This window comes from Centrocercus urophasianus, unplaced genomic scaffold (assembly GCF_019232065.1).
Source record: "Centrocercus urophasianus isolate 14NV4802_14NV808 unplaced genomic scaffold, USGS_Curo_1.0 seq_29, whole genome shotgun sequence".
Classification (NCBI taxonomy): Eukaryota; Metazoa; Chordata; class Aves; order Galliformes; family Phasianidae; genus Centrocercus; species Centrocercus urophasianus.
In genome coordinates this window covers 7198214-7222024 of record NW_024884855.1, presented here as the reverse complement: position 1 = coordinate 7222024, position 23811 = coordinate 7198214, and the positions used below count along the sequence as shown (strand labels likewise).

Here is a 23811-nt window from a genome sequence, read left to right as displayed (position 1 = left end):
GGCAGGCTCCCTTCTCTGTTGTGGCATGGAAATGGCATGGAACACATTTATTTTCCATAAGCAGTTATGATTACCCAGCTGAATGCACGTTTATGGTCACGAGTGTTGTAACAGTTGGATATGTGAGCGTTGTCTTTGCACTTGCAGCTCATGCGCAACCTTTTGGGAACTCATTTGGGACACAGTGCCATTTACAACATGTGCAGGATCATGGAAGACAGGTAAAGAGGGCATAAAACAAAACCCTAGTAATTCAGTAGAAGTCCCACTGAGGTAAACTGGGGAGCCACTGACCTCAGTAGGACAGGCTGGGAGTTCTGGTTCTTAGAAGTGAATCCTTTTCCTAATGAAACTGCCAGAAATGCTCATTTTTCAGCTTTTCTGAATGTAGTTTTCCTTCATTTAAAAATAAAATCATGCTAAAAGGTTTTCTAGATTTTATGTTTATAAATTGCAATGCTCTAATGTGTACAGCTGGAAATTACGACGGTGTGTATTCCTATTGAGTCTTGTGCCCCAGAATAATCTGTCTGTTTGCAGAGCTTACATGGCAGATGCAGCCCTGCTGAGAGGAGCAGTGTTCTTTGTTGGGATGGCTCTCTGGGGTGCTCATCGCCTCAATTCACTCAAGAATTCCCCAACTTCTGTGCTGCCTTCGTTCCTCAAGGTAGGATGGGATGCTGGAGAAACGTTTTAATCATGTGTGTGTCTGGACCTGTACAAGTTTAGAGTAAAACTGTGATCCTCTTCACCAAAGGAATCTTTGTGTGGCTGAAAGATATCAGTTGGGTGATGTGTAAGGGAATAAAACAACAAAGCTTTTAGGTTTAAAACTGAGACTTCCTTCTAGGATATTTCTATAACTGTTGGCCAGCAATGCAAACTCTGAATTCCCTTTATTAAAAGTCTACATTGTGGATGCTAACTTAAAAAATAATAATGAAGCATAAACTTGCACTCTTCCTAATGTGTGGTACAGAAATCTGAGGGACAGTATCTTCAGAGCTCCCTTAAAATTTTCTCATTCAGGAGAATCAAGCAGGAGTTACTAGCTTTAAAACCTCACAAGCCCACTCTTCTAGGATAGGGCTGAATTTGGCAGTTGATCGACAGCTACTTGCAGGAGGGTGTAACTGTGCTTCATAAGAGTTCTTTGCTTTGGCCTTTGTGTGAATAGACTTGGGTGCATTTATCACAGACCTTCATGCTACCTTTTTAATGAGTAAGGTGTGTTTCATTTGAATTCAAGAGGGTTTCTGTCCGCTGTTTTCCAGTTGTTAACTGACTGAAGCACTTTGTATTCCAGGCCATGACATGTCCCAATGCAGTTGTATCTTATGAGATAGTTCTGTCCATCACCCGCCTAATAAAGAAGTATGGGAAGGAACTGCAAGCAGTAACCTGGGATATCCTCTTGGACATCATGGAGCGATTACTGCAACAGCTGCAGGTAAGTGTTGAGCCTATCTTGATGCACTTTCAATTAAAAGACCTTCCCATAAATATTTCTGCAAGTTGATCTCATTTGTACACTCTGGTGACCTTTGAAGTCAAAGGAAGGTTTAGCCCAATTCTTGACACTGTGCTTGTCAGCTGAGTTTTCTGTTTGTGAACAGTTGATATTTTCTGGTAAAGTGTAAGTCTTCCCGGAATGTTTTTATCTCTATTTCAGAGTTTAGAGAGCCAAGAACTTAAGTCCATTGTACATGATCTTTTGACTACAGTAGAAGAACTTTGTGACCAGAATGAATTTCATGGTTCTGAGGAGAGATTTTTTGAGCTGGTGGAAAGATGTGCTGATCAGAGACCGGTAAGACGTTCCCTGGTAGCTTCTTTATGGTCAGTTGAAACTGTTTTGTTACTTGGTACAGTTGAAAACAGTGAGTCCTGAAATAGCGAGTGGTTAGAAAACCTCAGCAAGGATTCACATTCTCATGAACCTTGTTCTTAGAGGGAGGACAAAAATGAATGTATTGCTTTTGCTTATACACTAAAAAAAATTCTTGATCTTTCCATGAAAGGAATCTTCTGTATTAAACTTGATAGCATACAGAGCTCAATCCATTCATCCTGCCAAAGATGGCTGGATCCACAACCTGCAGATGTTAATGGAGAGATTCTTCAGGTATGAAATCATAACTTTATGAATACAAGGTATTTTTGAATGTTTCTTGCCACCTTTCCCTGTTAAATAATTTTGTTTTCTGAAGTTCTAGTGTTAGTGAATGACTGCTAAGAAGTACAGTAGTTCCAGGGCACAGTATGTGAAAGGATTTGTTTAGAAGAAGAAAAACTTTCCACTGAGTTAAGTTCCCTTTTTTTCCCCCTGTCCTTTATTACCATTGGTTGGTGCTATTTCACTTCACTTAAGCAGTTACATGCTCCACTGCACAACACTCTAGTTCTGAGAGCAAACAAGACTTTGCTGTTCAGCCACGTGATTGTATGTGGCAGTCCAGTATTAAAGTAATAACTGTTGTTGAACTGGCACTCCTAGAAGTACTTCCATGCTCTAAAATACCATCATGTAGCAATAAAAAAAACTTAGGTCTCATTTGTGAAATGTTGCTGAGGAGCAGATCCTTCCTTCTGCTGTCTGTTTGGTTTTGAATTTGCTCACCGGAGTGCTTGCCCTTCAACGCTTCTAGTTTGGACTGAAAGTGGAAAAAATGCAGTTATAGGTCTTCAGTAGGAGTAAAAGCTGATTTGTAGGAAAAATCTGAATTGGGATTCTAGTTTCCATTTGTTCCTGAATCTGATCTTATATAGGGAGATATTGACTGAAGGCTGAACTGATCTCTAATGTTTATTGCTCTGACTCACAAAGTTTCTTAGTTTATTTTAGTTTTACTTTCCTTTTTTCCCTGTCCCCTTCCTCCCCTAAATAGCAGCAACTTTATTTTACTCATCTTGAATTTGCTCTTCCTGTTTTAGGAACGAAAGTCGCAGTGCTGTTCGTATTAAAGTTCTGGATGTCTTGTCCTTCGTACTGAGTATTAACAGACAGTTCTATGAGGTGTGTGTTAATCTGTTTCTGATGATTGCATGTGTGATCTTAAGGGGGTGGGCAAGGCTTCGATGTGGCACATTTTGTGTTGTCTTTTCCACTCAACAATGCACAGAATTGTGTGCTTTCAGCGTGACACACAACAAATGTTATTTCCAAATGTTTGTAGGAGGAGTTGCCTTTTAATTGTCCTCAGCCAAATAAAGGTGTATGCAAGTTGCAGCGTGAGGTGCTGTGAAATGTTCTGAGGGCATCATGGCTTATGGGTTTGCTTCCCTGTTTTGAAATCATTGATTTCATTTATGTTTTGTTTGGAAAAACAGAATTGGTCTGAGAGACAGAGTTGATATAAAAGTTTTGTGAAGACGTGAGGTTTGGGCAGGTCTGACGTGAGCAGATTGACTTGACTTGGTGCTTCCAGTTACCATCCAAGATAGAAGCTGTCTGAAAGAGAAGTTGCTCAAGAGCTTTGGGGATGTCTTCAGCTCCCTGGAATGTACCCAGAGCATGTCAGAGGGCAGGAAGGGGCAGAGTTGCTTCTTGGATTTCTTGAGGGTTTATGAAAACTTTTTGCTGTTGTATGTTTCCTGCCCGTCAGGAAACCAAGTCATAGAATTCCCTTAGCCCAGGTTCAAATAGACTGATGTCATCTGTAGGATAGATGAAAAGCCAAACACTAAGTCTGAGTTCAGCAAAAAGCCATACATATTTTGCAGAGGGGTGTAAAGAAATATTCAGCTGGAGGGAAGTGTAAAGATCAAGGCACATAACAGTTGAGAATCAAGCCCAGTACCAGTGTTCTTTTCATGCTGTTTGTCTCTTTAACATGCTTATTGACAAACTGACAGCAAAATGTCCAGGCTTATTCACGTCTGTTCTCTTGCAGGAAGAGCTGATAAACTTGGTTGTGATCTCTCAGCTGGCTCACATTCCAGAGGATAAAGACCATCAAGTTCGAAAACTGGCCACTCAGCTACTTGTAGACCTTGCTGAAGGCTGCAACACACATCACTTTAACAGCTTGCTCGATATCATAGAGAAGGTGAGGTGGATTTTGGTCAGCTGTCAGAAGCATCAGACTGGCTTTAGGCAGATCCTCCTGCTGTGGCTGAGACTAAACTGAATGTCATCACTTGCATAGGTCAATGGGTGCTGTAAAATCGCAGGGTTTTGTGGGATGCAGATAGTGGAATTGAACTTTAAAAACCTTATCAGCACCCATCCAAGCTACGTGACGAAGCTTGCAGAATTTCTGGCAAGGATAACTTGCTGTAGTCTTGTTTGACCTTTCAGGATAGAATTATGGAGAATTTGTGTTGTAGATCTCAAGTGTTCTGCTTGTTTTAAAAAGGTGGCTGCTCATTCTCTCTCATCTCCATCTGAGCTGGAAGAGAGGGATTTGCTATCATATTCAGCTTCTTTGGAGGATGTGAAGACAGCAGTTCTTGGACTTCTGATAATCCTTCAGGTAAATCTGGAAGAGCATTAAACAGATCCTCTTCCAAATGGCCTTCTACCGGACTGCAGCTTTTTTAGATAACTGTTTTGTTATTAAATGCTCTGTCTTTTGTTTTATCACTTAACATTTAACTCTTTTGGTCATTTATTTTGTTTTTGGGTATTGTGCGACTGTTTGCTAGATGTTTTATTTTCTCTTCTTTCCACTGCACAGCAAATACACAAACATTTTCTTGTGTGGAGGGCAGATGTGTTCATAAATTGTAGTAGAAGGGGAGTGGCTTATAACCTTGAATTGTGTTTGGACAGCATATCTTGAGATGCATTTTAAGCACTTGTGAAGAGCTAGTTGTTCTGGACTCTGCAGAAATCAGTTATTATTCTGGAATCTGCAGCAGTTGATCAGAAATGTCCTTTTATCTTGCTTTCAGGAGGCAGAATTAGCGACGTTCTTGAATTCTCAGTGCAGATTTCTGAATAACTAGCATCAGTCTGCCTTTAGATTGTGTTTCTGTTCCTCTGTAGACAAAACTCTACAGCTTACCTTCCAGCCATGCCACGCGGGTGTACGAGATGCTGATTCACCACATCCAGCGCCACTATCTGTATGCCTACAGCCTTGCTGTTGCTAGCAGCATCAGATTGCAGGTATGAGCAGTAACACATGCATGCTGTCTCTGAAAATCTTGGGATGCAGGTGGGAAATGTGTTATGTAGAACTTGTCAGAAGCAACATAAAGTGTTTCTTGGCTGGTACATGTACAGAAGTAACTACAGCATCCTGAAAAAAATCCCTTTGTCTATACCTGCAGGAGGGAGTTGGGAGAATATTCCACTGGCCTCAGTTTTCAGTTACTCTGTTGTCTTCTCTGTTGCAGGTATTTGATTTCCTCTTGATGCTTCGAGCTGACTCTCTCCACCGTCTTGGCCTTTCTAACAAGGATGGAGCAGTGAGATTCAGCCCTTACTGTCTGTGTGATTTTGTGTAGGTTTCTCATAGCATTCAGCAAGTGCTGTTTTTGGAACTGTTCTACATTCTTGCATGTGTTTAATAATTTATCTCCAGTTTGTCCGAATCATTCAAATCCTGATGAATCTGTTACGAGACAATTCTATAGTAACAGCCTAGAATGGTCCCAGCTAATGACTACATGCTCCTTCAAACCATTGCTCTGTAGAGCCCTCAGTCTTACGCATGGAATTTCTGTTTCTGTCACAAACACTTAACAAGAACATTTGCAGTTTCCTGCCTGGAACCAATTCTTATATTGAGATTTGATTCAATGATTTGTATAGATCTATCTATTCCAGTTTTATAGCTTGCTCTGATGTTTTTTGTGTAACATACCCCAGAATATGTTAAAGAGTGCATCACTAAAATTCCCAGTGTTCTGTTCTTTAGTTTACCTTATGTTGTTTTTCTGCCTTCATGTGTTGTAGAGAAGCAGAGAAGAGAGCTTCTGAGAAGAAGCCTGCTGGTACGCTCTCTCCACCTTCAGGCAGTCCCAGTGTGCCTTCCCAGAACAGCACCATTCGAATAGGGCATTTGCCATACTCAATGGTCTTTGGTGTCCTTCTGCAGTGCTTGAAGCAAGTATGTCTCCTCTTAATGACAGTTGTTATCTTTGTGTGAAATATGACAGATTAAAAGGTCTGGATAGAGAGCACTCTCCCCGAGTATGTAAATAATGCCTGAGAAGCAAGACTTTTAAATCCTCCTTCATGGGCATCTGAGTGTAACTGTGCAACTTTACAACCAGCAGTGGGAGCACTAGTTCAGCTCTCCAGAAGTTCAGCAAGACTTTCATTGCATGCTGCTTCACGTTGGACAAAGGCAAAAATGTGTTTGTTAAACAAAGATGAAAGAATTCATCCTGTTTCTGAAAGGGCATTTGGAACTGTAAATGTAAATTGCTTGTTAATGTTGGATTTGGACAGAGCTGCGTTCTGAGAGTGTCTTGCTCTAGAGGCTAATTTGTACTAGCAGTTATAAGGCTTGAACTCTGGCTCTGTGTGGTTGAGCTCTGTTGAGTCTGGATACAAGTCATCTTTCAGCATGCAGTGCCAATATTGCACCTAGAGCTGGATGAGAGAAAGGAAGTAACATGTGACAGTTAAATGTCATTTTTTTTGTGTAGCTACCATTCCAAGACACACGTCTGCCTAGGAAATGGCATGCTGTCTGAAATTTGATGAGTCTTACTTTCAAACAGAAAGAAAATCATCCAAAAATGTTCCACCCAAACTCTCTTTCTTTCCAGGAGACAGACTGGAAGGTATTGAAGTTGGTCCTCAACAAACTACCAGAATCCCTCCGCTATAAAGTGCTGTTTTTAACCTCTCCTTGTAACATAGACCTCCTGGCTTCTGCACTGAGCTACATGGTAATGCCACTTACCCTATAGATGTATAATTACCATATTTAAACAAATCCTTTGTTTACTTGCCACTGTTTTTGAGATATTTTTTTTGTTTGCTCGTTTGTTTTGCTTCAGTCTAGTAATAACAAGATTATCATGCCTGTTGCCAGTCCTTGCTCACCTTCTCTTTTTGTGGGGATCATTTTGGGTGTTTAGTAATCAGTGTTTTTCTTCTCTATGTATGTATTCTATGTGTATACATGTGGAAAGGCAGCTGTGGGCTGTGCCTTTCCACTGCCTTGTAGAGAGTATTCTTAATGTAAGATATCCTAACTTAATGTATGATGCATCAGCTCACAGACAAGAAGACGACCGACAGGCTCCATGGTACCCCAGAGGGCTTTTCCCGCACCGATTTGCACCTGGCTGTAGTCCCAGTACTGACAGCGTTGATATCTTATCATAATTATCTGGACAAAGCTAAACAGGTACAGGAAAAGCCAGAGGATGTGTTGGGAGCAGGGGCTGGGCCTTTACTGTAGAGCATTTTCTTTCTTTTTTACTTTCTGTCTGGTTGGTTGGTTTTACCGTTGTCCATCCGTACCTGTTCCCCTGCTCACTCACTGCTGGGTGGCTTTACCTTCAGCTGGAAGACCCTGGTAAATGTGAAAACTGAACAGAAAGACAGTATTTTCCATAAGAAGGCTCTGATACATCTCTGTGTTTGGTTAGAAGCTTAAGGAATAATTTCTAAAATTTCTATGTGGTTCAAGTTCCATCAAAAGATTTGGCCTAGAACATAAGCAGCGTTTCTTAGAGATCTGTGTTAGCGCATTTTCGATAGTGTGTGTCATACAGGCACTGCAGTGGTGGTGCCTTGTAAGCTGTTCTGAAATGCTAATTGAAGTCAGGAGGTTGGATGTTGCAGGTTTTCTCTTTGTTAAGACTCTTTCCTTTTTTTTTCCTGTTGTTTTCCAGCGTGAAATCGTGTACTGCCTGGAACATGGGCTTATCTACCGCTGTGCAAACCAGTGCGTCGTGGCGCTCTCTGTCTGCAGTGTTGAGATGCCTGACATCATCATAAAGGCGCTTCCTGTCTTAATAGTCAAACTAACCCACATCTCTGCTACAGCCAATATGGCAATCCCTCTCTTAGAATTTCTTTCAAGTAAGTTGTAAGGTTCTTCTGTGCTTGATCTTGCAGTTATAAACGTTTAGACCCGAGTGTGACTGTTTTGATTATTCAGATGCATCGTGCTGTGAGGGTTTATTGTTCTTTTGGTGATGCCTTTTCGCCGTCCTCGAAATGTAAATGTTTGGTTATCTCATTTGTTACTGTTTTTAAGACACTTGCTCATACTTACGCTGTAGCTGTAGAGGGTGGGAAATAGAAAGCTGTGCTCCCCCCGTTGTTTATAACATAAGCAGTGTGAAATTACTGTGATGTTAACCATGATGTTATGGTCAGCATGACTTCTATGTCAGCTGATGATTTAGAAGAAACAAAACAATTCAAATTAAGCCAAATTCTGGTATTGAATAGCTCGTGTTCAGAACTCACCTGTGTTGGTTTTCTTCTTGAACCATTCTAGCTCTAGCAAGGCTGCCTCACCTGTACAGGAACTTTGCTGCAGAGCAGTATGCCAGTGTGTTTGCCATCTCCCTGCCATACACAAACCCTTCCAAGTAAGTTTATAGCAAATCTGCTTCATCCCCCACCTCACCTGTAAGGTGAAGAGGCTAAGATAGGCTTTTCTGTAGTGCTTGAGTCTAGATTGTTTATGGAATATTGCTCATTTTGGTGGCTCCAAGCCTTTTCTGAAGGTGGACCATATTCACCTGGGACTCAATGTCTGTTTTTCTTAAATAGAAGTCTGCTTTTCTCTTTTTTTTTTTTTTTTTTCTAATTTACAGAAGGTAGAAGAACAGTTGTATTCCTCAGACAGACAAGTCCCTGTGTTCAGTTCTGGAATCATATCATGTTGCAACATTAAACTGTGGTTTTTGCCTCTCTAGGTTTAACCAGTACATTGTTTGCCTGGCCCACCACGTGATAGCTATGTGGTTCATTCGGTGTCGCCTTCCCTTCCGAAAGGACTTTGTTCCCTATATTACAAAGGTAATGGATACTACTGAATCAATCAGCATGCAATAAAAATGGTGACTGATGCTGGTTCAAGAAGTGTAATGGTTTCTGTATGAAGCCAGCATCTTTTTCAAAACCACATGCAAGTTCTTGTGCATTAGCCCATGATTGCAGTCTTTCAGCTGCAAGCCCTACTCATTCAAACCTGTGTCTGTTGGTCTCATTTGACAGGGTTTGCGTTCCAATGTGCTGCTCTCCTTTGATGACACACCTGAGAAGGACAGTTTCAGGGCTCGTAGTACAAGCCTCAATGAGAGGCCAAAAAGGTAAATGATGTTAGATTCCAGCAGGGTCCTGTGTTGCTCGGATAGTGCTCACACCCTTCCCTGAGTTTATTCTGAAGGAGGCTGTCTAGTTATCTGGAGTATGACTGCATTTAAGCAAGCCAAGTAAACCTCTTTAGGGAATTGGTAAAAGATGAACTGAGGTTAGTAAGAAGTTGAACTCAAACCAAGCTGGCAGTCTGATAGTACATATTAAAGTGTTGCTGTCTGTTCTGTAAGTTTTTACAGTTAAGTGTGAATTGTTTTTATTGTTAGTTTTTGGAAAGCAGCAGTTCTTTCAGGTACAGTGCTACCAGGGATGAGAAGGGTAGTAGAAGTAATAAAGAACCGTATTTATAGTGTTAACTTCTTTTAATAACTGATTGGCAGTGACTTTTATAAATGATTGCCAGGGAAATTATTGTGATTAGTATAAACTGAGATAACAGAATCTGTGTTTTTCCATAGGGATATCTATTAAGTCATTGTACATGACTAAATGACTGAAGGCAGATAGCTGCCTTGTGTTTGTGTGAATGGCTTGTTATTTCATTTGAATTTTGAAACCAGTATGTCAGTTTGAAGCAAAAGTTGATATCTGTAGAATTCAGAATGTACCTTGCCAGTTGTCTTTCAAAGTAACATTTGCAAAGATGGAAAAATATTGCTTGGAAGGCATTGTGGGTCCCTTCCAACTTGGGTTACTCCATGCTTCTATTATTCTAAGGCATTCAAAATTTATTCAATGTCCTTTTACCTAGGACATACCTAAATTGGTTCACTTAACTTGCTTCAGTGTTAATGTGCAGTAAGCATACAGTGGCATTTGAACCCTGGGGAAAGTGCCTCTACTTTAACTGCAAGGCTCAGTAGTGTCTTGCAATGAAGAAACACCACCCCTTCCCTAGTGCTATAGCTGTAAACCCTGTTTTGTGTTTCATCTCTCCCATCTCCTCTTCTTTCATTCAGAAATTTGGAAGAGAAGCCTTTTGACAATCGTCTCTCAAATTAGAATTTCAACTAATCTTTTTTTTTTTCCTCCAAAAACCTGTTTAATTCAACTAGGTTGGAATACTACTGTATCTAAAGGTTTTTGCTAGCTGCTGGATGGCCTCCCCAGAAATCTCTGCTAAGCAGTGTGAGCTCAGGCAGCAACTGAAACACCAGAATGGCAGCGATGTCTCTTGAGTCTGAGTTTGGATTCTGGTCAAATGAAAAAAGAAATAGCTTTGAGTAGATATCTGTTCCTTGCTTCAGAAACCTTGTGTGCTTGGTTTTTGCTCTGTAAGCCCAAAGAATAAGCATTTATTTGCTTTAAGTAGGGTACTGTGTGTTGACAGAGACAAAGATCCCAACGCTTCCCATGGCTGCTGAATGGCATGATGTTGGTGTAGGTGATAAACTCAGTATGGGCTTCTGCTCTCTGTGGTTACATCTCCAGTTGTGGCCAAAATCTCTGTCAGAGATTGGTAGGAGGGAGAGGAGGAGAAATAAATAGTAATCCATCCAAGTGGCTGTCTGAAATGTGATCGTTCACTGGAAGGACAGCAAGTAAATCATGTTTAGGAATGTTAATTGGCCTCTGTATTTTATGTACAGTGATGTAAAAAGCTGGACCAACTGTTATGTCCAGATTGGACTCAGCAAGGCATGTGTCTCAGCTGTGACTGATTGAAGTGCTGTCATCTCCCACATGTGCTTAGCACCAGACAGAGTGAAGGCTTACCTTTCTGTTTCAACTGCAAGTCAAGTAGGTTACTTGTGTGCCACCTGCAATAAGGTAGCTTGTGGGACAGAAAATACATGCATCAGCAGCCAAGGGAATGTTTGCCCTTCTCCCTCCATCCACACTGTGCAGGAAGTGTCAGTTTCGTTCAGATGGGCTGAATATCCCCCAGTGTCTCAAGGTCTGAGCCAGGGGACGCCTCTCTCTGACCCTGGGACGTTTTTGTGGTTCAGCTGAAGCTCAGACTCGGACCAGGCCCAACAACACAGGGATGGGCAGACAGATCCCTGTCTCTCTTTTAGAAGAATGCGCTGCTACGTGGGTTTGGAAAAGCGCTTTAAGATCTGGGGATCTTTGTGGAAGTAGTCAGTGTTTGTGGTGTCCTGAAGCAGTGAGGTGAGGTAAGAGGAGGTGGCTGAACTGCACGAAACATCTTGGACTTGAGAAATTTATGCCAAGTGAGCATTTTGATGCTTTTGCCTTTGTTTAACAGTTCAGTATTCCAACTGTCATTTCAATCAGCTTTTTTTGTTTTGTTTTGTTTTAACTTGTACTAATTTCATTTGTTTTGTAGCACATTTAAAATCTTGTTTTCAAAATGTGGTTTGTCTTTTTAAAGCTTTCAGCTCTGCTTGTTTGTACATTTTAATTTTTATTTTCCTTTTTTGGCATTTGTTTTATTTTACGTCACCCTCCGGGATCCCCCAATATTGACCCTGTGACCTGTGACCTTTCAACCTACATCCCTACAATGATTTCCTCCCTTCCTGTGACCTCTTTTGGGGCTTGGTGCTTCTCCAACTAGTAGTTTAAGACTAGCAAAAAATGCAAAGCAAGGCTTGAATAACTCTCCTCCAGTGAAAGAGCTGAAAGAATCCTCTGCAGTTGATGCCTTCCGATCCCGCAGCATCAGTGTGTCTGAACATGTGGTCCGCAGGTAGAGGCACTTTAAATGGGGAGAATCCAAGAGCAATTCAGCACTTGGAAATTTTACTGCAAGGGTGGGTGGTAGCAGGGTGGATTTGCATGTGGGATGCTTGCATGACTCTGCAATACAAACCTGATCTTAGCTACAGACTGGTTTTTGGAAAGGTATCGTGGATAAGCCGTGGCTTCCTAGCGCTGGCTGTCGAGTGGTCGCATCACCCCGTGTTGTGTGTGCCTGCTTTCCCTATGCTCTGGTGCTTTAGGAACAAATCTGTCTATTTGCAAAGTAAAGGTGGTGATGGAGAGGAAAAAGGAAAAAGAAAAATGTTGCATTCTGTGCAAGTGAGTGAAAATCAGAGTTAAACTACAGCTTTGGAAGCGGTGATGCCACAGGAGGGGCTGGTGGTACTCTGCTAACTGATTAGCAGGCCCTTCTCCCAAACTGAGAGCAGTGGTTCTGGATTTGGGATTTGTTTCTTGGCACAGCTGACTGAAGTATTTTGACCAGAATATGAGGTAATAAGAACCTTTTCATCTGTGTCTCCATAGAGCAGTTAAAGGTGAACTGTACTCTTAGAACACTTAGCCAATATGAAGCTACTGCTTTCATTGCTCAAGAAAACAAGTTTTAATCACAGAAGTTGATTTTTCTCCCATGAAAGATGAAATGGCCTGTGCTAGTTTTTTAAACCCATTTCTGGATCATTTCCCTTGAGTGTTAAATTTCTGTCAATAATACATTGGTTGGAAATCTGAGCTTGAAGTTTTGTGCCTCAATCCATAAGTATTCCTATCCACAGAACTTTGTTGCCTATATTTGTGCTTTTGACTATATGTCAGCCAAGAGAAGTGTGCTGAAGTGGCTGGATTGTGAATATAATTCTGGCACTTAATTCTGTGATGTCCTCATTAAACTGTCAGGTGATTTTCTTCTCTTCTGTTTTTATTTGAATTGTAGCGACTAAAAGTTCAGACGTTTAACCTTAGTGATACCAAGTAAGTCATTGTGTTGCAAAAATTTGGCTGCATCTCAGTGTACCTTTTCCTTATAATGGCATAAGGATTTCTTGTTATAAAAACATCCCAATCCAATGCGAGTTTTTAAAACTGTGTTGCTGATTTTGTTAATTGGAAGGCAGAATTGCTGTCTACTCTTCTGCCAACGTCTTGTTCGGAGTGCAATCTTTTTCTATTTCAAATTACATTTGATTTTATGTATCAATTGAACTAGTTTGGAGAAAAAAGTTCAGTAGGTGGAAGAGCTGCAGCAGAGGAAAAAGGAAGCCACAATGTTATAAAGTGAAGTCTAGAAAGATGCAGTTTATGGCTCATGGGCAACACACTGCCTGGGGAACTCAGCAGGTTGCTTATGTCACAGGATGCTTGCCCTCACTGTAGAATAGTGAGCTCCAAGCATGGTGCTGCACTCACTGGTTGCTTGGTGTCCTTGCCCATGGGCCTCCTGACATCTGAGGGAACTGGCCTCACTCAGCTGAATTATTTGAATGTTTCTCAGTCTCAAGATAAAATACACATTCTCCAGTAAAAATCTAGGAAGCACAACATGAGGGTGATCCAAAAATACTTTGTTTACATCCTGGGTTTACTGTCTGGCACTTCTCTGTTGGGGCACATGCATGTATTGCAGGTGGTTCTGCGTCCTTCTGTCTGCTGGGTGATGGGGACAAACATTTTGCAGTGTGATCTGTCAGCTGGAAATGTTTTCTTCCAGTCGGATACAGACATCCATCACTAGTTCCAGCTTGGGCTCTGCAGATGAAAATTCAATGGCTCAGGCTGATGACAACTTAAAAAATCTCCACCTGGAACTCACTGAGACTTGTCTGGATATGATGGCCCGATACGTCTTCTCCAACTTCACCGCGGTGCCTAAGAGGTCAGTGATGGGAGGGGTGGTTTGGTTTGAAGTTCGTGTTTCATCTTATTAGTGGAAAATTGCTGTGACATCCTTGAGATTGTGACAGGCCCATTTCTTGCAGATTCAAGCTGGTTTGTGTGAATACAAAGTTTGATGAGAGCAGTCCATTCTAGCTTAATCTTGTCCTGAGCCTTCAGCCATCCAGGGAATGCACTGAAGGTTGTGTAGCGCCCAGAGGCGAGCTGTTTTTGAGCACTGATTTGCCTTGCTGGATGGTCACAGTCTTTGTTACAGAGCTGGGTATCATGTCAGCTGGCTTCAAATCAAGGGCACTTTTTTATTGTGTTAAACCCTCCCAGGGAGACACATAGCTCAGACAAACCCTTACTTCTCTGTAATTTGTGTCCAGGATTGTAGTAGTAGTACTACTGTCTGCTGTTACTAAAGTCAGATCATCCATTGTCCTGATGGATAATGTGTTAATTGACTGAGGAGTGCTAAAAATGCCATAAAAAGGAGAAAAGCAGACAGTATCTCCTACACAGAGGAAATCAGCTGTCTGTGTAGGCTCTGTAGTCTGAGAGCTGCATTCATCACAAATGTGTTTCTAGGTCTCCTGTGGGTGAGTTTCTGTTGGCTGGAGGAAGGACAAAAACATGGCTGGTTGGCAACAAGCTGGTGACCATCACTACGAGTGTCGGAACAGGGACAAGGTCCTTGCTTGGCCTAGACTCTGGAGATCTCCAAAGCAGCACAGAATCAGGGTAATTACTGCTCCCAGTTCTAGAAATTTCCACCTAATGGCACTTGAATGGTTGACCGTCATTACTGTGTTTTGTTGTTGTTGTTTTTAAAAGGTTTTCCTGTTATTGTAAGGGGACTGTTGTATTTGTTCGTCATGACCAACTCCTCTCTCAGTGTCACTGATATCTTCTTTTTCCCCAGCTCAGACCCTGTTTTGCAAGTGAGACAAACTAAAGAAGCTCCAGCAAAACTCGAATCTCAAGCTGGGCAGCAGGTTTGCAGAAGCTCTCGCAACAGAGTCAGATCCATGTCTGGTAAATTCCTGTCCTGGCGTCTAACTGCTGGCTCTGTGTTGCAGGCTTAAGTGTTCTAGCACCTACTGCTAAACTCATTTGAGAATCTGAACTTGTCTGGTATTTAATAGTGAGCAGGTAGCAGCAGCTGTTGGCCTCAGCAGTGCTGGTATTTTTCCTGCTTGCCTTCCTCTCAGGAAAATTGGCAGTTGTTGTAAGTCTCACTGCAATAGCATTTGCAATGAGAATCGCCTGGATCTGTCAGACCTTATTGTTTATAAGAAACAGATGCAAGGTAAAGCTCTCCTAGTTTCCCAATATTAAGAGCAAAACTGCTAGAGGATCTCAACAGACTTGCTGATATTTTTCATAAATATTTTTTTGTATTTATGAAATTTCTCTGATATTTTTGTGTTCACTATGCTAGTAAGTACTTATTGTAAAGATCTTTAGTATCAGCTGAACATGGCTCTCCCTTCTGTGCCTGTCTTGCTAGGTGGTCATGCCTTACGTGTTGGTGCCTTAGACAGCACAGCCTCCCACTTTCCTGGTGGCTCGACTTCCCAAGGGACACAGAGTCCCCCTGCTCCTGCATCTCGGTCAGAGAAGACTAATCCTGCTCCACAGACACCTCTGCAGAAAGAAAAAGCAAATTTAGCTGCTTATGTCCCACTGCTGACACAGGGCTGGGCAGAAATCCTCGTGCGCAGACCCACAGGTATCGTGATCTGGGTATGGAATGAGGTCTTCTGACTTGCTGAGAAACTGGAGCCCGGATGAAAAGGAAAAATCCTTCTTTAGTGCAAATTGATCACTTTGATTGCTTACTGACTCTTTAAAGCAATTTATCTTATATTTGATCCTATGAAACCACTCTTGCTTTTAACTCCAAAAGACCTGTGAAAAGATTGGCGTGAGGATTTATAATTGTAGTTTATGAACTACTGCAGAAGTTGTGTATCCTGGTTTATCTGTCTGTAAGTAAGGCTGATACTGACACTGGTGTGTGATCTTTCTTGAAAATCTCTCTACAGTGTGTTTCATCTTCCCATGCTGGAGTTAAGATGGTTGAAGCTTATGGCTAGAGCAGTTGCAGAGTTGAGTCTGCTGTTAGGGAAGGAGTAATGACAGATGTTGAAGTTCATAATTCTTGAATACTGCAGTACATTAACTGGGAATTGTCAGTTTCAGCTGGAAGGCCCTTCCTGGCAAAATAACTGACTCAGTATCGTTAATTAAAATACCTGAGTATTTCACTTTTGGGAACCTGCTGTGATAATGAGTTTACCAAGGATTGTTTTCGAAGAGCTTGGGGTGAAGGATGAAGTACTGGGAGCTCCATACTGAAAATAAGAAGTCAATGGAGGGATCCTGCCACGTGTCACTGAAACTGAGAACTTTCACTGTTTGGATTTTATTTACATAATCCAAAACAATTTGTGCTTTTTTTTTTTGCTTTTTTTTTTCTTCCCAATGTGAGTTGTGAACTTTCTGGAGTGAAATTACTCAGCACCCTTCCCTGTTTGTCTTCATCAGGTAACACAAGCTGGCTAATGAGTCTGGAGAACCCGCTCAGTCCCTTTTCTTCAGACATCAACAATATGCCCCTGCAAGAGCTGTCCAATGCACTCATGGCTGCAGAGCGTTTTAAAGAGCACCGAGAAACGGCTCTCTACAAGTCCCTGTCTGTCCCCTCCTCCAGCTTGGCCACTGGGACAGCCAAGCCTTCGCTTCTCCAGCGTTCCAACACAGGTGAGAGATGTCAAGGCAGCTTTGTGTCTAGCATAGCTGCCACTAGGCTGTTTCACATCTGTTGAATTTATGGCAGATCTTCCTGAACAGTAAGTTAGTAGCTTGAGGAATAACACAGATGAGAAGGGGAATGGATTCTTCTCCTTGGGAGTTTGCAATGCAACATGCCCTACCTCCTTGCTTCTGATGTTCCATCAGAAAAGCATCTCTCATCCTTGAAGAAAGAGGGGAGCAGTGGAGCTTCTTTGGAGGAGTTACATCTTCCATGATAACTGCTTGCCAAATGGAAATGAACGAAGTCATGGATCTTTTGCCTTTCTTATTTGTTTGGGGTTGATCTGAGCATCCCATGTTTGGATAGACCTTCCCATGCAGCTCATCCATTTATGTTCAGTTTAACAGTTTTTCTGGAGCACTGGCAGTGCTGTGTTCATAGGAAGGTGCCCTATGCAGCCTTGCCAGCAAGGGCCATTTCCCACTGGCTTTTACATGTGATAGTAGAATGCCAGTACTATGGTGTATAGGCCTTAACTGGTGAGTTAAAAGAAGCCCCTAATTGCCATTCCTTTGGCAATCTGTGATAAAGTCTTTTGGGCCTTATTCTTCTTAACTCGACTTCTGCAGCAGACAGCCAGCTGTGACAAGTCAAGTGAATGTTCTGAAGGAGTTTTACTGTCAGACTGTCATGACTTAACCTTAAGAGGTTAGGTCATTCCTGCTCCTCAGGCTTTTCTGTGCATTTAAAAGTGATCTTTTGCCAAAAGCACATAGCTCAGGAAAAGCTCAGGCAAGTGTTCTGCGTGTGCTAGGGTATCACTGAGCAATTTTCTATTTCTGTAACTCAAAAGATGCATTTTCCAAAGAGAGCAGTTTGAGTCTGCATTGTTTGGATGTGTTTATGCCTTCTTATTCGTGTTGAAACCTTGCACCCTTGAAGTATCCCTTTGCATCTAGTGAGCTTATCCCAGCTTGTTCTTTCCTTTGTTTTTTAAATTTTATTTTTTTATTTTAATTTTTAAATAGGCTCTTGGTTACATTTTAAACTCTGTGCTTTTTAATTTTATTTTTTTTCATATAGTCTCTCCTTCCTTTTGATGTAGCTGCTCACTTGATTTCCCTTTGCAGTGGCCTCTTTCTCTTCCATGTACCAGTCCAGTTGTCAAGGGAAGTTGCACAGGAGCATATCCTGGGCAGGTATATTTATATATCTTTAAGGAAAAAAAAAAAGTATTGCCATAGAAGAACACCTCTGATTCATAGAAAATATATCCCTCATACTTCATTTTTCCCTTCCATGTCTCCTGTCTGTTCCCGGTCTCATTACTCTCAACAAATGGGATCCTGACTAGCATGAAGAAGTCCAAGCCAGATGCAACATTTGCAAGTGCAGATAATTTCTTAAAAATACCTTTCCTTTTAGCTGGGGTGAATTGTGAGTTGTGAGGCGCAGAGTGCAGCGGCCTCTCAAGTAATCATTTATTTTCAGCTTCATTTTACAATTGGCTCAATGCTTTGCTAAAGGCAAAAGCTCTCGCTTCTGAGAAGAGTATGTAGCATCCAATGGGACAGAAATCAAGTCCCGTGCTACTCAGTCCAAAATGGGACACAGAATCTGATAAAAGAAGCTGATGGATGTGTGTGTGCATACATTTCCTCCTGCCTTCTTTCCTTCAGTGGAAAACTCTCTGTAGAGCACCAGGGTATTCTTAACCACTGTTGTTTTTTGACTTAGGCCTCTTAAAGCATCGTAGCGATGCTGCTGTAAAATATTTTTCTATGTTTTTCCTCTCTGCTCATATTGTTCCCACCTACAGTATAATTAGCAACTGCTCACTTTATTCAAAAACACTGGCAATCTTGGCAGTAATGCAAGAGCTGGAGGAGCCTGGAAATGCTGGGTGTGTGCAGGTGTGTTCTGGCTTGGACAGCTAACCAGATCAGCACGTGTTTTGGTTGTTGGTTTTTGTTTGTTTTTTTAGAAGGTATGTGTGTGCAATGCTAACTCTTAATTGCTTCTTTGAAATAACTTTGGTCCTGCGACCTGAAATCAATCCAGGAAAAGCTGCTTTAGTGATTTCTTTTTTTTTTTTTTTTTTTTTAATTTTTTTTTTTTTTTTTTTTTTTTTTTATGTGTGCTTTTTTTTTTTTTAATTTGGAAAACAAATCTTGGCCTTTCAGATTGGTCCTCCAGTCTCTTGTGTGCGTAATGGAAAGCCTCCTGTTCTCCAGCCTTTTCCTCAGGACAAAAAACAAGGCCAGGAGGAGCCCTTGGTCACACTCAGCCCTATGGTCAGGGCACAGCCTGGAGTAGCTACAAGGTTAAATCTGCAAGTGCTTCCTCCACCGCAGACAGGGCTTCCAAGGAGCTTTCTTGTCAGTGTGGTTTGTTAACCATTTGTCTGATCAGATGCCACATGCAGGTTTCCCAGTATTGCTGCAGTGCATGTTTTACTCTTGCTCTCTTGTCCTTTCACATATCTAGGGCTGAATTAGTTTGCTTCTACTGAGACATACTAGGAAAACTGCCAAACTGCAAGGAAATGGCTCCTAGGAAAACGTCTTACCTCCTTCTAGGCCACTACAAGGCACAGGAGTGTACAAGAAAAACTTGTGTTTTGCATACTTGCATAGAACCGATGTCTTCATTGCTTGGATGATAATGAACTTTTAATACCAGTCTTGTATTTTCTTGCACCTCTGTAGTTCCTGTGTGTCCTGATAGCTGAGCATTGATGTACAAGGTCCCATTTCCTTCATTCTGTCCCCTACTTGTTCATCAGTGACAATTGGAAACAACTGCACTTGTTTTGACAAAAGCAGCTGCAGCCCTTTGCTGTGAGGGTAAGACGATCAGTGATTCTGTACAAAAGGGAAAGCAGGAGCAAGTGTGATAAAACACGAAATCAAAGAACCAGACCACTCATTCCATATGGCCTTCCATTGAGATCCCGTAGGGAAAAGGCTGGTGCTTGAGAGGAAAGGATGGGGGCCTGCTGGTCCGTGCCTCTGTGCAGACTTCAGTTCTTCTGCATTGTGTCTTGGTAGAGTCTGCGGTCGTGCTGGAGGAAGGGAGCCCCTTGGAAATGGAGCTGAAGGAAACCGAGTCCCCAGCTGAGTCTCCAGAGAGCGAGGATTTTGAGACATCATGTTCTGAGCAGATCCTGAGCGAGGAAAGGTTTGGTAAAGCCCAGGAGTCTTACAGCAGGGTAAGCAGCAGCGGCGGCTCCGCGCTACGTTACAGCCCTGTCCTCAGAAAGGTGTGAGAGGTGTCTGTGCTCTGCCTGGGGCTGCCTCAGTGTCACTGTTGTCAGCTGCTGCTCTGTGAATTAGGAAAAACGTTTGTATTTGTTTCTTCTTCCTTAAGTCGTCCTCGACCTCTAGCCAAGATGAAAAATCTCTGAAGTCAGACGAGCTGGTGGAGGGTGGAATTCCCATCGGGAGAGTGCTGCCAGCAGAGGATGGCCGGGCACTGGAGGAGCTCTCCTTCCAGCCCTCCCAGCCGCTCAGCAAGTCGAGCTCTTCCCCTGAGCTGCAGACTCTGCAGGAGATCCTCAAGGATGCAAATGGCAGAGAAGTGACAAGGAGGCTGAGCACGGAAGTGAAATCCAAATCTCAGTCTGGGAACCTGGAAGGGGAAGGACTGGGCAGTTGGTTGAGCAAGGGTGAGGACACCAGAGCAGTGGGCTCGGGGGGGTTGGATGGCAGTGGCCCCACCACCTCTCCACGCTCCCCATCTGGGCACCGGCCCAGGGGTTACACCATCTCTGACTCTGCCCCATCACGGAGAGGGAAGAGGATGGAGAGAGATGCCTTCAAGAGCAGAACTGCAGCCACCAATGCTGAGAAAGTACCTGGAATAAACCCAAGGTATATTGAGGAGCATGTGGACTAGATAATCTTTGAGGTCTTTTTCAACCTTAATGGTTCTACAGTTCTATGATGTGAAACTTGAGCTAATGAGCTTGTAATTGCTGGAGCCGTGGCTGGATTTGTTCCAATGTGTCTGTAGGTTTTATGGGATCTACAAAACAGTAACTGGTTAAAAAGATAATTATTGCTTGTCTTCTCAGGCCTTAATATAGAGATGTTGAACCTACTATCAACGAATTAACTTTGCAGTCTTAGGAAATATGTCTCCTAAGTGGTTCCCAGTTTATTCAGGTCACATAGAGTCAACTTTGCTGTGAACAGGATGAATTGCCCATCAAGCTGCTTGGGAAATGTCACGTGCAAAATACTATGAGAAAGGAAGATGATAGGAAATGGTAGTTTGAACTTCAGGTATTCAGTTTTCCCCCAGATTGTGTTCTGAGACAATCTTCATCTTATGAGGCGAAGATCGTTCTGTAAAGTGCAAGTGTCTGTACAATCATTTGTGCTGCAGGCTGGAAGTACCCCGTGTAACTGTGAGGCAGCAGTGTGTTCCTGCTCCTTTGTTACAAGTGAAGATTGCCTTTTGAATGGGGAATTTATGCAGCTGCCACTGTTTGACATGCTGATTGTTTTTTGTGACAGGGGTTTATTATAGGCCATAGGTAGTCAGGCACCCATTGGCTCTAGAAGATGAGTAATACTCTGCTAGAATTTTAATTGCCCCTATTTTTAATTCTTTACAGAAAGTTCTTACATACAGCAGGTCAAAATGAACTGAAAGTTTATGGTAACAGAACATGTTTTCCCCTCTCTCCCTTAGCTTTGTGTTTTTACAATTGTACCATTCCCCGTTCTTTGGTGATGAAAACAACAAGCCCCTCCTGTTGCCAAATGAGGTAGGCAAGGATTTTTATTATTATTATTTTTTTAAGTCTTGTAGTTAATTTTTCCAACCCCATGAACATTTTGGGGAGAGCAGTGGGTGCTGGGAGATGATTGCTTTTAAAGATGTGACAAATGTTTTGATTGTAGACGTTTGAAAAATCGGTGCAGCTCCTGGATCAAATTCCCTCGTATGACACCCACAAGATCGCAGTGCTGTACGTTGGAGAGGGCCAGGTGAGTTGCATGCAGGTGCATTCAGCATTTGGTGGTTCCATCTCGGCAGAAGGGCAGGCACTGTTACTCCAACAGTGAGGTTTGCACTGCTGCTGCAGGAGCTGAGCTTTTCCTTAGTTTCTTGTGTTAGAAATCAGTGCCTGTGTGAATCCCTTCTGGGGAGGTGGTGGCCTAATCACTCATGCTGATGGGGTGCTCTTTGCATTCATTGTGGGGCTCTGTGCTCTTGTTTCCTAGAGCAACAATGAAATTGCCATTCTGTCAAATGAGCACGGCTCCTATCGCTACACCGAGTTCCTGACAGGCTTAGGGAAGCTCATCGAGCTCAAAGACTGCCAGCCAGACAAAATCTACCTCGGTGGCCTGGATGTGTGTGGGGAGGACGGGCAGTTTACCTACTGCTGGCACGATGACATCATGCAAGGTATGGTATCTCCAGAAGGCAGAAGTGGAAGGCTGGTTTCTTTTAAGACTGAGCCTCTTTCTACAAACCTTTTCCATTCTGAGGGTGCAGTGAGGATGACCTGGGGCTGTGCTTTCCCTCTGTTATCTCTCTGAAGTCTCTGCAAGCCATGAGTTCAGGAGAGGTGCATACATGCCTTCTGTAAAAAAAAGTCACACCAGCTGCTGGAGCGAACCATGGAGGGCAGCACCAAAGAGTGGCAGGTGCAGATGCTGTGCTTCCCTGGCAGAGCTGCACACTGTTCTCTGTGCTCAGCTACTGCTGGAGCAGTCCAGTAGCACTGGATCCAGCTGTCACAAATGGGGACGAACCTGTCAAGGGAACACAGTGTGGTCTTTTCATTACAGTGCTGCCAATACTACTTTGTCTTTCAGGCAAATGCTGAGGTAAGCATTACTGCTTGCAGCTAAGCTTAGCCTAAGTGTCCTTCTGTTTCCTCTTCAGCCATTTTTCACATTGCTACACTGATGCCCACAAAGGATTTGGATAAATATCGCTGCGACAAGAAGAGGCACCTTGGGAATGATTTTGTTTCTATTGTTTACAATGATTCTGGTGAGGACTTCAAACTGGGAACAATAAAGGTACAGGATTTTACCTCCAGGCCTGTTATAAAACAGGCATTTGGCTGTAAAACCTTGATCTGATGTGTTCTTTGAGTACACAGTGATCATGAACTGAGGTTATTTGCCTTGGTGGGTTTATGCATGCTAGCACATGGCATTCAACAGAGTCATGACAGCTGCCAGTAACGTGTGTTTGACTGTTTTGTTGTTTTCCCATTAGGGTCAGTTCAATTTTGTGCATGTCATCATAACACCACTTGACTATGACTGCAACCTGGTCACACTGCAATGTCGAAAAGGTAGGAATCCCCCCAGCATTTCTTCTCAGTCTTTCCTTTATTGCCAGTGCAATAATGGACATCACTTTGCAATGTTTTTGCATTCCAAAAATAAATGCTTCCAAGAGGAACCCTCTGAAACCAATTTGCTGCATAGCAACATCTGTATACATTCTGTATCTTCCCCTATAGAGCAGCCAAAGGGTCAGCTGTGTTCAGTTGCAGTGTAAGTTCTGTCTGTCACAGTTGGAGCTGTGGTGCTTGGTGGGAAGTTATGAGGTTCTGTGATGCAGTCCTTCAGGTTTAGTTACTGGCAACTTTTTGTCTTCATCTTCTCTCTTAACTGACAAGAATTTTTGTTTTTCATTTAAAATAAAGACATGGAGGGGCTTGTAGACACGAGTGTTGCTAAGATCATCTCTGACAAGAACCTGCCATTCGTCGCCCGTCAGATGGCCCTGCATGCTAACGTGAGTACCCTGAGCTCCTTGGGACCTTCTGTCTTTCAGCTGGCAACTTCCTTCACCAGATATGAAGGAGACAAGAAGGGCTTGCTAAAGCAAGTCAACTTTCTGCCTCAGTTATTTGTCAACCTTCGAGTCAGTAACCTATAACAGGAACAGTTAGAGCTGTATTTCAGCTGCTGTCAGACTGGACTGAAACATTCAGTTGATTTTATTGCCATGGTTATGTTGATGTGCATTCTCTCTTTCCTTGCTTCTCCGCACTCTTCCCAAACCAGATGGCTTCCCAGGTTCACCACAGTCGATCCAACCCTACTGACACCTACCCTTCCAAGTGGATCGCTCGGCTGCGGCACATCAAGCGGCTGAGGCACCGGGTAAGTGAAGGTGTCTGCAGGGATGCTGAGAACTAATCTCTGCCTTACGAAGCGTTGTTACAAATAAGGCAGATAAAATCAGCTAACAGAACTTGACAAATAGGAGGAATAAAGTC

General features: G+C 42.6%; 1 protein-coding gene across 6 annotated transcripts in view; it reads left to right on the top strand.

Moving 5' to 3' along the window:
* Positions 1 to 23811, top strand: part of TSC2 (TSC complex subunit 2) — a 31112-nt gene that overhangs the window by 4953 nt on the left and 2348 nt on the right. Inside the window, exons 9-41 of one of the 6 annotated variants that reach the window (XM_042827839.1) lie at positions 148 to 221; positions 541 to 667; positions 1307 to 1450; positions 1673 to 1810; positions 2022 to 2125; positions 2935 to 3016; positions 3894 to 4049; positions 4359 to 4475; positions 4991 to 5113; positions 5344 to 5450; positions 5906 to 6059; positions 6727 to 6849; positions 7179 to 7313; positions 7804 to 7993; positions 8418 to 8511; positions 8842 to 8944; positions 9143 to 9237; positions 11766 to 11897; positions 13620 to 13784; positions 14378 to 14530; positions 14712 to 14824; positions 15300 to 15521; positions 16340 to 16555; positions 17681 to 17749; positions 19601 to 19761; positions 19920 to 20422; positions 21249 to 21324; positions 21461 to 21547; positions 21785 to 21971; positions 22455 to 22594; positions 22797 to 22875; positions 23233 to 23324; positions 23597 to 23695. In XM_042827839.1, the coding sequence (XP_042683773.1) occupies positions 148 to 221; positions 541 to 667; positions 1307 to 1450; positions 1673 to 1810; positions 2022 to 2125; positions 2935 to 3016; positions 3894 to 4049; positions 4359 to 4475; positions 4991 to 5113; positions 5344 to 5450; positions 5906 to 6059; positions 6727 to 6849; positions 7179 to 7313; positions 7804 to 7993; positions 8418 to 8511; positions 8842 to 8944; positions 9143 to 9237; positions 11766 to 11897; positions 13620 to 13784; positions 14378 to 14530; positions 14712 to 14824; positions 15300 to 15521; positions 16340 to 16555; positions 17681 to 17749; positions 19601 to 19761; positions 19920 to 20422; positions 21249 to 21324; positions 21461 to 21547; positions 21785 to 21971; positions 22455 to 22594; positions 22797 to 22875; positions 23233 to 23324; positions 23597 to 23695 (4560 nt within the window). The remainder of the gene's footprint in view (positions 1 to 147; positions 222 to 540; positions 668 to 1306; positions 1451 to 1672; positions 1811 to 2021; positions 2126 to 2934; positions 3017 to 3893; positions 4050 to 4358; positions 4476 to 4990; positions 5114 to 5343; positions 5451 to 5905; positions 6060 to 6726; positions 6850 to 7178; positions 7314 to 7803; positions 7994 to 8417; positions 8512 to 8841; positions 8945 to 9142; positions 9238 to 11765; positions 11898 to 13619; positions 13785 to 14377; positions 14531 to 14711; positions 14825 to 15299; positions 15522 to 16339; positions 16556 to 17680; positions 17750 to 19600; positions 19762 to 19919; positions 20423 to 21248; positions 21325 to 21460; positions 21548 to 21784; positions 21972 to 22454; positions 22595 to 22796; positions 22876 to 23232; positions 23325 to 23596; positions 23696 to 23811) is intronic. The other 5 variants (XM_042827834.1, XM_042827837.1, XM_042827836.1 and 2 more) reach the window with 5 other exon arrangements.